The following is a 13,658-nucleotide window of genomic DNA, read 5'->3' as shown; positions in this document are numbered from 1 at the left end:
GAGGTTTCGATGAAATTGTAGTTGCCTAACTCATGGTCAATGCACAACGTTTTTCATGTTTCTTGGTTAAGGTTGTTCTAGGGAGACTCACCAAAGGATATTTCTGAAGAAGAAGCAGAGATCATTGATGAAGCAGAAGTCATGGAATCGGAGCAAATCTTGGTGCATCAGTTTCGCGATGGTTCAAAGAAGCAAGCACGACAGTACAGTTTGAAGTTCAAAGATCGAGGAACCCACGAGGCGTTGTGGGTTGATGAAGCATTTTCACAGATTACCCTGAGTTGTTGGCAGACTACAAAGAAGCCAAGCAGCTCGGTACTAGTGCCACACCTTGAAAAGGGGGGGATGTCACATGCACATCTAACCCTATGTGCATGTGGACAAGCTATTCCTACTTCTAGGGTTTAGGTAGCCTAGGAAGTGTTCTGGCAACCTTGTGAGCCTGTACGCGGGCCGTGCATGTCCAAGCACTTAGAGTAGCTGCATACCCTTTGATTGTAGAACCCATGTCATTAGCATCAGTACCCAGTACCCAATACCCAGTATGAGGACATTTCCACCGCATGAACCCTTTTTGCCCAAGTGCATGCAAACCACCTCTTATACTTATTTTTTAATAAGTGACTTTTTATTTTCCAAATCGTGGGGCTGTGGGGAGCTTTGCTCGACCCAGGCATAAGCACCTATATAGAAGGCCCATGGGGTGCCATGAAGAGACAGAAGACACCGGGTAAGAAGACCAAGGAGCACAGACAACAGTGCACCTCAAGACCCAGCATCCCTGGCGTTTTCTCAGCAGGAACTTAGCGTTTTCAGCATCAGCCCCTTAGCGTTTTGCATCAGCAAATCAGCCCTTAGCCTCGCCACTTCCCCGCATCAAAACCTCGCCAAAATCAGCCCATCCCCTGATTTCAGCCAGTGTTTTCAGAATTCAGCCACCAACGTTTTGCATAGCCTCCTTGTCGTCGCCGTCGTCGCCGGTACAGCTGCAGAATTCAGCCCTGGGTCAGCGTGCAGTTTTCAGCCAGCTTCAGCCCTGGCGTTTTTCATTTTCAGCCCTCAGCCTTCGTCGTCGTCGTCGTCAATTACCATAGCATCTAGAAGCATTGTACCAGACCTTGTGCAATCTAAAGCAAACTCCTCTCTAGCAATAGAGAGGGGGGCCCTTGGAGGGGGGTTTGGGACCTTATCTGATGTCCTCTCTCTCTCTAGCACTCTCATGCTCTTTGCACTCACAGTCTTCCACTCTCGTTTTGGTCATTGCACATTCTCTCTCTAAGCAAGGAAGGCTCTCCCTTCCTCTAAAGTAAAAAGAACCTTGAGCACTCACTGCTCACTCATCCTGAGCTTACACCATCATTCACTTCCGCTGCACATTACAACATCATAGAATCCATGGGATTTAATGGCAAAGAGGGAGGGGTAGGAGGAGGGCGCATGCGAGGATCCGTAGGTGGAACTCGCTCGCCTTCTTGATTGGTGGAGGTCTCCATACCGCTACAAGTCGTGACCATGCAAGGATTTCCGCTCTTGGTTCAAGGAAGGTTGCTGACTAATCTTTGGGAGGCTATTTGTTACAAGCTTAGACACTCCAAGCGAGAAATCAATTGCAACACGCGAACAGAAGCTTCCAAAAATCAATGAACTTTGAGAGAGAGAGAGAGAGAGAGAGAGAGAGAGAGAGAGAGAGAGAGAGAGAGAGAGAGAGAGAGAGTCAACACGACGCGGTGGAGTTGCGTGTCCAAAAGCATTGACATCAAAGATTGGTGCCCCTTTCGTTATTTCTTTATTATTGCTGATATCAAGGTACAACTCCTGAGAGTCCTTTGCTCTTAGACTCAGTGTCAAGATGCTGTGCAGAGTGAGGCCCTGGGTTCTTTATAAATAGTACAAGGGATGCCCAAAAGCAGAGCCCCAAAAGCATCAAGTTTAAAAGCCTCTTGGCCTAAAAGCTAGCGCAAGGGGTTGCCATCGTGTTTTTGCGGAAATCCGTACAGGTGCTACGTGAGCAGTGCAAATCGCGGAAGTCCGTACAGTTTGCCACGTCAACAAAGTAATTCGCGAGTTCTGTACAACTGCCACGTCATTGGCCCTTCCACGCTTCATTTATCCTTTTGTCCCTTGGGGCCCATCAGACAGGACCCCATAAGTCGGTACAACTTATAAAAATCGGTGTGCTTTCATTTTTGGCCTCTCGGATTGATTGTGACTACCTCCCTCTTGAAAGAAACGTAATCGCCCTTGATTGCGTGTGCAAAACCAACATAAGCGAGAAACTAGTTTAGTAGATATTGACTCTAAGTACCGACGCACTAGACAACGCATCTCTAGTACTTGCACGAAGACGACAGTCATTGAACATTCACATCACTATCCCCGTCGAGATCTTAGATGAGAATCATGATCATCGTGACGTATTTAGCAATCACATCGAGATCTCACCGATCTCTAGCAGATATGGGGATTGACTAAATCTTGTTACTATCATATCTTTTCATTTTACATTTCAATCAAACAAACCATGCCCATGATTAACAATATCCACATATCATGCAAATCACAAAATCAAACACTTAGTTCACACGGACCACTTGTGTTTCAATCATTCAATCTAGTCATCTCATTCCGTCCAGAACTCTTGATGGACCCAGATCACTGTGCAACCAGCTCATCCTTCCGGAACTCATGATGCACTCACACCAATATCCAATCATCTCATCCAAATAGACATCTTGATGCAATAGAATCTCGTTTAGTTGACATTCACTTAGGCATTACATCTAGATCTCACCGATCTGTATAACAGATGTCTATATGCACTAAGTTCAAATCACATTCATTCTTCATTCACTTAGCCATCACATCGAGATCTTACTTATCTCTGACGGATGTCTAGATGCATTAAGTCCTAGTCTTTTATCAGACAAAATGCTACTGACATTTCATCTTTCTCTACATGTCTCTAACAATACACACATGAGAGAGCACATGTTTTCAGTTCAATCAAGGAAATTTCCAATTCAGTGCACACAGTTCATAAAGTCATTCCACAAAATACTGTCAGCCCGTTAGTACCCTAAAATCTCGAAGAGAAATTGGTGACTTTATCCAATCTAGGCAATCTGTGACAAAGGAGTGGAGTGGCTCCCCTCTTGTGCAGTCCGCACCGCACCAGATTCAACCTACTGATTCATGGGTGGTCGGCACACAAGGGGGTCTAAAGCTCAAGGTGCAGGAGGAGGTGCAACTCGTAGGGGCTGCAGAGGGGCACACATTCAGAAAAAGGGTGGAGAGCTCACTGAAATGCGAGCTCAGAAGGAGCAGCAGGAGGGCGCCTGCTTGGGCTGAGAAAAGAGTCAGAGAGCGTCTAAAAAAGAAGAGAAGAAGGGGGCGACCAGCCGAGCAGAGGCAACTCGTAAGGGCTACAAAAGAAGAACAAAGGGGGCGGCTACTCAGCACTCGAAAGAGAGGGAGTTGGACCTCGAGTGGGTTTGGAAGGTAGCTATGGCCCATGAGTTGAAGAAGAGGGGCACAAATTCAGAAATAGGGTGAAGAGCTGAGCTCAGAAGGAGAAGCAGGAGGGCGCCATGCTTGGGCTAAGGAAAGAGTCAGAGAGCGTCCAAAAAAGAAGAGAAGAAGGGGTCGACCAGCTGAGCAGAGGTAGCTTGTAAGGGCTTCAAAAGAAGAACGAAGGGGGCGACTACTCAGCACTGGAAAGAGAGGGAGTTAATCCTCGAGTGGGTTGGGAAGGTAGCTGCAGCCCATGAGCTGAAGAAGAGGGGCATGCATTCAGAAGCAGGAGGGGCTGGAGCTCTCAAACAACAAAAAAGGGGCACCATTTAGCAAAAAAGAGAGGGCGAGAGGAGGCTTGTCTTCATCCTCTTCGCTTGGTTATCAAGGCCATCGAGAGGCACCCTGGAAAGGGGAATTAGGGAAGGCCGACAATCAGGAAGAAAGGAAGGAAGAGGAGCAGAGCTCGGCGAGAGCGGGTGGTTGACGAGTTATAGGGAAAGATGGAGCTTGTCAGTAGGGGTATATTCTCACAAGAAAGAGTTGAATTCACGCTATTGGGAGGAGGTCGAGAACTGGCGAGAGGGAGTATGAAGGGGAGAGCTTAATTTTTATGTGTTGGATGAGAAGGCTGAAAGGGATAGAACAGGACAGCTGAAGAGGGTCAAGGAGCATTTAACTCAAAACTTGCCTTCTCAAACTTGACCAATTGACGGACTGTTAAGTCCAAATTCCTTTTGTGTTTGTCCGCAACTTTCTCAAGGAGTGATGGAATCAAAAGCTTATCATAAAGAATCTCAAAGGTTGCCTTCCCCGTAGATGAATGTACGGTATTTTTATACGCGTACTCGGCTTGGGTCAAATATTTATCCTAGTCAGACTGTCTGCTCGACACATAGAATTTTAATATACCCAATATTGTGGAATTGGTGATCTCACTCTGCCCATTTGTTTGGGGATAGTATGTAGAAGAAAAAATCAACTTTGTGCCAACGTTGTCAAACAAGGCACGCCAAAAATTTGTAACGGGACGGGCACCATGTGCCAATGGAAAAGAATAGACTGAACAAACTTTCGACGCTTCAAAACAATTGAACTGGAAGAGAGACATGGCACACGAGACATAGAGTGGCGGAGTTCCACCTCAAGAGAGCATTGGCCCCAAACCCTAGCGCCCCTTTTAGTATTTCTTTATATTGCTTCAACGCAGTTGTGCATCTGTACGCAGTAGAATGTTAGAGAGAGAGCCCACACTTCATATTTAAAGGCCCTAAGCCATCTAAAAGCAATACATGAAAGCGTCAAACCCAAAAGCATCTGGTCTAAAAACTAGTGCTAAAAAGCTGCCAACACAAAATTCGGAACTCCGTACAAGTGCCACGTTAGCAACGTAAAACGTGGGTGTTCGTACAGTCTGCCACGTCATCAGCTGGTTCGCAATGTCTTCAGTGTGTGTGTGTCTTTGATTTTAGGCCCATCAGCTGGGTCCCGCTTTCATTCAATAGAGAGAGTTCTTTTTCCTGGCCCCTGCTCTTTGAAGGCTATTTGTTCCAATTCGGAGATCCCTTGTGCGTTGTAGTACCTCTTTTTACATTTTCCTCGTGCGGGTTACCCCCAACAGGGTTTTCCTGATGCCCATCGGCATATGTTCCTTGTGGCTTCTTGATTCCGTTCAAACCTTTTGGACAGCTGGCAGTATGAGAAGCTATTGCAATTCCGCGAGTTGAACTCGTACTTGCTGAAGTTCGTCTTTAGCTGTTCTCCCTTGACTCGTCATGGTTCTTCCCATTCCTTCCCAAAAACGGCCTCCTTTGCAGAAAAAGAGAGGCGACCGAGCTCTGATACCACTATCACAAACGGGAGCGCATGCGAATAATCTATAAGCTGAAAATAAATGGATTATTGACCAAAAGAGACAAGGGAGAAGATCGACACGGACCAGAAGATAGGCTGGTCATCCCCCCTCAAGAGAATCTTTATGCAAGGAGAATCTTTTTACAAGCACAAGAACGGAGAAACCCTCCGTTCTAGTCGATGGTCGTTTCCTTCCCATTAGGGAAATCCGAGAGACGAGCGCCCACTTCCAATTCCTTTCCCGTTTGTACTCAGAGCGCTGAGCTTCGCAGACCCTTTTCCGAGATCCTTGAGCATAGGCCGAAGCCTTCTCGCTCCTCCACGATGGAGTACCTGCAAACAAACACAAACACAAAAGCAACACTCATAGAGCGTATTCACAAGCTTCCCCTGTCGCCCCTAGTACGGAAAAGCGACCTCCACACGCCGACTTCTCGCGATCACTTGTAGTTTCTCAGTGGCAAGAGTCTCCTTGTGCTAGCGTTGGCAAATTTGGGAAGAGAGGGAATGCTATGACTGCTTTTGTAGGCATTGGATGGCGGCATGAATAACCGGTGATCTTCTCCCAACAATAGCATATGCCTGGGGCGTTGGAATAGCGAGGAGAGAGGAAGGATAGCTGGTGGCAACTTCTAGAGAGAGGAGAGAGAGAGAGGAATCGGGCTGTCGTTGGCTGATTTTAATAGACTTGAGAGCGCTTCCTTTAGTTTGCATTATTTTTATCAAGTGACTGCCTACTTACTAAGTGGGCGGCCGGTCACTTAATAAAAAAATGTGAACTTGTTAAAAAACTCAATAAAAAAACTCAGTGAGCTGAAAACTAATGCTATACAGCACTTGCCAGGTGTACCTGAGTGCAACCTCATGCACAGATGCAATGCAGTCATAGATTTCCTCGTAGAAAAGCATTTGCTTTCTCAGAAAGCACTAAAAAATACCGTGCTTTTAGAAAAAACTTCTCAAGACCCATCTTTATTCTTGTGCCTGCGTCTTTATGCATGATCCATTATCTAGTTCGGATTTCCTCCTAGACCAATGGAATATTCCCTATCTGAACCATCACCTATCACCCATCATGTGACGCATCGGGAATACCCATTCCTCGATCTCTCCCACCGCACTTACGGAACAACTCCTTCACGATGCTTCTTGTCACCCATCATATGACGTATTAGAGTTTTCCGTTCCCAATGGTTTTTATCAATTCCAATAGATCTACAGCTCCAACTTTTACAATTCAAGTGTGCACATTTGAATATCCTAATTTCATTTAAATAGAAATTACTCAGAAAATAAGAAAATAGTCCATTTAGCAACAACTCTCCTTTCCTCTCTGCATCCTAAAAATTACAGTAATACAGCCTAACATTTTTACAGATGACTTTAAACCGTCTTGGAGACCTTTTATCTCACAGTTTGCAGCGTAGGTTCGTGCCTTTGCTTGTGAAGACCCCAGGTCAGTGATATTTTGATTCTTTAGTTCATCTTTACGCAAACAACAGTGTGAGCAGCTTATGCATTTTGTGACACCTTGCAGAAGAGAAGGTAGACGCAATATGGCGAGAGTTTTTTCAAGACCCTTCACAATGGGATGATAACAGGGCCACTAAGGTATACAGCTACATGTGCTGCATGTAATTATCTATCATGGTATCGTTGGGTGGCTAAGAAAAGGGTTCTAAAGCTCTCTGGTTGTGCATTTTTGGGTGCAGATTAGTGACAAATATCCCGATTTCAAACATAAAACTACCAAAATAGCTCTATGGGTTGATAAAAAATGTAATCCTGCGTGGGTAAAGTCAGAGTTGTTGGCGATGAATCGCGACATGGAGCAACAGGAATGCTGCAGTGAAGTTACATATAAGCTAATGAATGATTTGTGCAACCAGGGCCAATTAAAAATGGCCCTTGACATTCTATATAGCAACAATGGCCAAACAATCAAAGTTGATTGCTATACTAAGCTCCTGCAGGGGTGTGTCAAGTTCAAAGCTTTGGTCGAGGGCAAACGTCTTCATGCTCATATCGTACAAAATGGACTTGAGCAGCTTGAATTTATTTCAAGTACTCTTGTGAAAATGTATGCCAGCTGTGGGAGCTTGTTGAACGCCCAAGACACTTTAGATGAAATGCCATCAGCAAATTCATTTTCTTTTAACACACTCATCTCAGCCTATTGTGATTGTGGTCTTAATGAGAAAGCCCTCAAATTATTCTATAAAATGAAGAGGGCTGAGGTAAAACCTGACAAATATACGTTTGCAAATGTATTGAAAGCATGTACGAACCTCAAGTCTCTTGAAGAAGGCGAGAAGGTTCGTCTCTACATGGATAAATCTGGAATCAGTTCTAATCCGTTTCTGGATGCAGCTATTGTAAATATGTATGCCAAATGTGGAAACCTTGAAAGTGCCCACTCTGCATTTGATGCCGTACAACAGCCAAATATTGTCTGTTGGACCTCCCTAATAGCTGGGTACGCACAGTCTGGAAAGATTGTAGATACTCTTAGACTTTTTGACCAAATGCAAGTGACCGGTGTCAAATCGGATGTGCCTGCTTGTAATGCTATTATTTCAGGGTTCGCTGACAATGGACACAATAATGAAGCACTGAAATTCTTTCAAAAGATGCAAAAACTTGGGCATGAACCAGATAAGTCTACCATTGCGGGCATCCTGAAAGTTTGTGCCAGCCTGAAGAATCTCGTGGATGGCCAAGTAGTTCATGCATGCAGCGTAGAACGTGGAATCAACTCGGAGGTGGCGCTTGTAAGCATGTATGGCAAATGTGGGAGCCTTGAAGATGCATGCTGCTTGTTTAGAAAAACATCTGAGCCCAGCTTAATCTTATGGACAGCCTTGATTGCTGGGTATACACAATGTGGAAAAAATAAAGTGGCTCTCGAGCTGTTTCAGCAAATGCAGCTAAAGGGTATCAAACCAGACATAGCATCCTGGAATGCGTTAATTGCTGGACATGCACAGCATGAGTCTTGTGAGGCAGCCCTTGAAATTTTTGAGCAAATGAAGCGGGAAGGATCAACGCCCAACACTCACACATGGAATTTGATAATTGGAGGATACATCCAAAAAGGCAATTTACAGGATGCCATTGAGCTTTTTGCAAAAATGCTTCACAGTGGTGTGCAACCAGACATTGTAACTTATAATGCCATGATCACAGGATATGCCGAGTGTGAATGCATGGACGAGGCATTGAACGTTCTCAAAAAGATGTATCAAGCAGGCATCGAACCAGATGGGAATACATGGATTGCAGCTCTTTCTGGCTTTGCTTCTGTAGGGAAGCAAGAGGAGGCTTTGAGTCTGTTTAAGGAAATGAAACAATTAGGGGTAAAGGTAAATAGTGTTTCATGGGATGCCATCATTCCAGGACTCACTCAGCGTGGCCATTTAATTTTGGCTTATGATATGTTTCAGGAGATGCAGAGGGCTGGGATAAAGCCAAATGTTGCATCTTGGACTGCACTTATATCAGGATTTTCTCAGCAGGGTCATGCAGGAACGGGGCTGGAACTCATGAAGGAAATGAAAATGAGTGGAATATTGCCTGATGTAGCTACATGGACTGCCCTGGTGGCAGGTCATGCTCGCGAAGGGTGCTTAGAAGCATCATTGGATCTGTTCTTACAGATGCAGCAGGAGGGTGTAAAGCCTGATGTCATATCGTGGACGGCATTGATTGGAGGTTATGCCAGGAATGGGCACCTCAAGGATGCACTAAGTTTGTTTGAAAAGATGAAACAAGACGGGATTGAACCTAATGCGGGCACGTGGAATACATTGATAGCAGGACACGCATCTCATGGAAGTGTTGCAGAAGCTAAGCGGCTGTTTTCACAGATGCAAGAGGAAGGCTTGAAGCCAAACCAGTATACATGGAATGCCCTGATATCCGTTTTATCTCATCATGGACAATTTGAAGAAGCTTTCAATGCACTAAACAGAATGGAGCGGGAAGGAACCAAGCCTGATGTGGTTTCTTGGAATACATTGATCGCAGGTTACATGCACCAGGGCCAGGGAGAGGAGGCTCTGAAAGTGGTCAAAAAAATGGAAAGCCTAGGTATGAAACCCAATGTAGTAACATGGACTGCGATAATTGCTGGCTTCGTCCAGAAGGGGTGTGGAAAGCAAGCTATTGGTGCTTATCAACAAATGCAGCGTAAGTCTGTCAGGCCAAGTTGTATGACATACACGAGCATACTCAGCGCCTGTACAAGTGTCATAGCTCGAACGGTTGGCAAGTGTGTCCATTCTCAGATGATTGAAGATGACCTTTTTCTTGATTCCCCTGTTGACAATGCGGTTATTGACATGTATGCTAAATTTGGTGATATAGATGATGCTAGGTTCATATTCGATCGCATTGGGAGTCGTGATATAGTAGCATGGACTGCAATGATTGCGGGATATGCCATGCATGGGGATGGTGAGGAAGCTCTTCAGCTTCTTGAAAAGATGAGAACTGAAAATATAAAACCAAATGCAGTTACCTTCACAAGTATTCTCTCTGCCTGTAGCCATGCAGGCTTAGTGAAAGAAGGCTCTGCTTGCTTTGATTCTATTAATCAAGTTTTTGGCTTGGATCCCTGCAAGGAACATTATGCTTGCATGGTGGATCTTCTTGGGCGGGCAGGGCACTTGAAGGAGGCAGTTTCTTACATTAAAAGAATGTCAATGCCCCCCCATGCTGTAATATGGATGGCTTTACTTGGCTCTTGCAAAATTCATGTGGATGTGCCACTAGCTGAATATGCGGCAGATGCGGTTTTAAAGCTAGAACCAGATAATGCTTCTGTGTATGTACTCTTATCGAATATATATGCTGCAAGTGGCCTGCACAAAAAGAGGGAAAATTTACAAAAGCTAATGCTGGAAAGAGGCATCAAACGGAAACCAGGGCGTAGCCATATTGAAGTTGATGGGGAAGTACATGAGTTTGTTTTTGGGGACAAAGGACACCCACGGACAGAGGACATCTATAAGAGATTGAATAGTCTTGTTGAAGAAATGAAGGCAGCTGGCTACAAGCCAGACAGACTTAGTGTTTTCCAGCCAATGGATGACAACGACATGGAAGGGATTCTTTGTAGCCATAGTGAAAAGCTGGCAATTGTGTTTGGGCTCATAAGCACGCCGCCTAAGACCACTCTGCACATTGCCAAGAATCTAAGGGTTTGTGTAGATTGTCACAATGCAACCAAGTGCATTTCCAGAATTGTTGAGCGCAAAATTATTGTGAGAGATGCTAATCGTATACATTGCTTCAAAGACGGAGTTTGCTCATGCCGGGATATGTGGTGATTGCTTAAACTGAAGCCTGTTGAAGAGTACAAGAGAAATTACTGTCCAGGGGTGGAAGTTTTTGTTTCCATCTATAAGATAAAATGCAGCTGGAATGTTTTGGTGAAAACTTCTGACAAAGTTGCAATGGTGGCAAACGTTGGATGCAATGTATGCTGACTTTTGCCGAGATGAATGCTATTTGAATGCAGAACGGTAGACGCGCAGAAGGTAGTAAAGTGAATGTGAGATTGCACAATGAAAATTCGGGTCAGCTATGCAAGAGCATAATTTTGAGGTAACTAGCCAAACCTGACACTAACCAACCTTACCAACAACCTGACACTAACCAACATTTATACGAAGCTGATACACAGCTATCACTTATTATGCATTCTACAAAGTTTTACAGGCAAGACATGTCTTAATCCCGAAGGTATTATTCCTTGATGGGAAAACCAAACATTTTTGAGACTTGGTTTCTGGTGGGAGTATTCTATCAAAATGCAAAGGAATGCTCCCACCCTACGCCTTGTTCAGTAAGGACTGTTTCTGACGTATAAGCATTGGAAAGGTCTCAAGATCATACAACAATGGCTACTTTCAGTCAGTAAACTGCCATAGATCGTGGATGGTGTTAGGCATGTTGTTGCTACTCTATCCATTCAAATGTGAGATGATGGCAACAGCAAACGTTCAGAAGAGACATCACCATTCCCATGTAACAGACCAGATTTTGCTAAATACAGACGGTAGGTTGCATGTTGTCTTAAGCAAAAATCTGATCCAGTTATGCAGCAATCGACCATGAAAGCAGCACCTCCTCACAATCGGGAAGCAGAGGAAGGAGGTGGCAATGAAGAGCAGGACGAAAGAGCAAGATGAAGCTGGTGATGGAGACAGCCACGCAGGGCAGTTAGAGACACAACATGCTCCACTTGACGTGGAAAAGACTCCACAGAAAATCATGCCCTAGTAAGCTACTACTCTATTCGTATGTGTGTAATATCTTACTTGATTGTCAACATCCTCATGGAGCATCTTCTTACATATTCCAGAGATTGGGCGATGATAAAAGTTCAATTTTTTTCAAATCAACGATGATCGCTAGTGCCACACGGGGCAGTAGCGCTCGAAAGTTAACAAGCAGCCCCAGAGATCCAATCCAGTGCATGAAGGTCCAGCCTACAAACAGAGTGATCAGGCGTGGAAAGGGGTGACGTAAAGCAAAAGCGAAGATAAAAGCAACCAAAGCGTCTAGCAACAAGAGGTTCCAATTTGGTTGCTGGTCAACAGCAGGAGCAGATGCAGCAGCTAGAATGGCTATGGGGGCGAGAAGTAGACCATCGAGAATGGCGAATTTTTTGGCTATCTTTCTCCTTGTAGCCGGCTGTTGGACGTTTGGACCACCATAGCTGCCTTCCTCTTGGACTTGCCGTGAACTCCCACGTATGTAAGGATTATGTGTGTAGCGCCCTCAAAGAGAGAGAGATAGAAGTCGATCAAGCTTTCCATAAACAAGAGGTATGACCTCAATGTTTGGCTAAGAGCATATGCATGAACAACTCTTGAACCTTGTGCAAATATGCATGAACAACTCTTGAACCTTGTGCAAACAACATCAATGTCATGGTTAATTATCCTGTCTTTTTCCTTCCCACTAGCACTCAGATTTTGTCACATGGACAATTGTAACCGCTGTGACCATTACCTTCAACTCGGTTTGGACAAACAAATATTTTCAAGAACATGGATTTCAAGCACTTCTCAACATGCTGATATACCCCAAGCTATCAACAAATTTCTAGCCTCCGAGGACGCTTTTCAATAGTGCTTGGGGATGGGCACCATACTTGGAGGGGAGCATCTATCAAATTTCATTGCCAATGCATAAAGAAACTAGAAGGATACAATGAGGATTAGTTGATAAAATTCTCAATTATTTTCAACTATTTAGTTGCTTGGGATGAGAATTGTTATAATGGTGATGAGTTTCTCTTTTGAATACATTCTCTTTACTCACCATTGAGTGGTTTTCTCTCGAAGTGTACTTACACGTGTGTGTGTGTGTGTGTGAGAGAGAGAGAGAGAGATTATATGTGCTTACGTTTCTGTGAAATAAGAGATGTGATCTATCCATTGTTTATAAGTGCACTCCTTGAAGGAGGAGAGAAATGACAGAGGGGAGTAGCATAGAGTGTGGATGGAGTTCTACAACAGCAGCAATGTAGCTCCTTCATTCACTCGTGATAAATTTTGCAGTAGCAATCGTGGAGCTCCTGTATTCACTTGTGATAAGTTCTACAAGGTACACGATGTCTGGCTAGAGTATGTTAGCCCTCTATGCAACAAACTCCCAATGGTCCTTTAAGTGAGATGTTGACCTATAAATATACCTCTACCTAATGCCCATAAACACTTGACAGTGTACAAGCTTTTGAGAGAGAGACTTTTGGTTAGTAGATCAGTAGGGTTACCATTTGCATGAATCTTAATAAGCTCCATGCACTTGTTCGTAAGCACCTCACAAATGAAGTGATACATCAATGTGATTCATCTTTGCATGAAACAATGTATTTTGTGCTAGTTGGATAGCAATATGACTATCACAATGCAAAACTGGAAGTTCTACATCGATGCTTAACTCTCCCACCATACGAGTAAGCCAAATCTCTTTTTTGCTGGCATCTGACGCAGCAACTTACACTGATTTTGTGGTAGAATAAGACATATAATCTTGTAAACAAGATCGAAATGAAATTGCACCACCAATGAATGTAAAGACATAGCGTGTCTTAGAACTTTTCTTGTCCGCATTCCTTGCATAATATGCATCCCTATAGCCAACTACGCATGTATCTTTGCATTCAAAGCAAATACACAACTCTTTTGCACCATTCAAATAGCTTACAACACCTTTCACTACCTCCCAATGCTTCTTGCCAAGATTCTCCATTAATTTGCTAATGAGTCCCATTGCAAATG

The 13,658-nt window shown here is 44.2% G+C and overlaps 1 protein-coding gene across 3 annotated transcripts in view; it reads left to right on the top strand.

Moving 5' to 3' along the window:
* LOC147418926 (uncharacterized) overlaps window positions 1-12,711 on the top strand; it is a 116,219-nt gene extending 103,508 nt beyond the window's left edge. The window contains exons 2-6 of one of the 3 annotated variants that reach the window (XR_015187133.1): window positions 6,742-6,820; window positions 6,902-6,975; window positions 7,077-11,648; window positions 11,732-12,197; window positions 12,338-12,711. Coding sequence is in view for 1 of the 3 variants with exons in the window: in XM_086505640.1 (XP_086361766.1) it covers window positions 6,742-6,820; window positions 6,902-6,975; window positions 7,077-10,694 (3,771 nt within the window). In the remaining 2 variants the exon portion in view is untranslated. Of the gene's footprint in view, window positions 1-6,741; window positions 6,821-6,901; window positions 6,976-7,076 lie in introns of all 3 variants that reach the window. The other 2 variants (XR_015187132.1, XM_086505640.1) reach the window with 2 other exon arrangements.
* The last annotated feature ends 947 nt before the right edge of the window (window positions 12,712-13,658 follow it).

The sequence above is a fragment of the Adiantum capillus-veneris genome, chromosome 29 (assembly GCF_014529385.1).
Source record: "Adiantum capillus-veneris isolate H3 chromosome 29, ASM1452938v2, whole genome shotgun sequence".
In the NCBI taxonomy this organism is placed as follows: Eukaryota; Viridiplantae; Streptophyta; class Polypodiopsida; order Polypodiales; family Pteridaceae; genus Adiantum; species Adiantum capillus-veneris.
The sequence above is the reverse complement of the archived record's forward strand: the minus strand, read 5'-3'. Positions and strand labels throughout refer to the sequence as shown.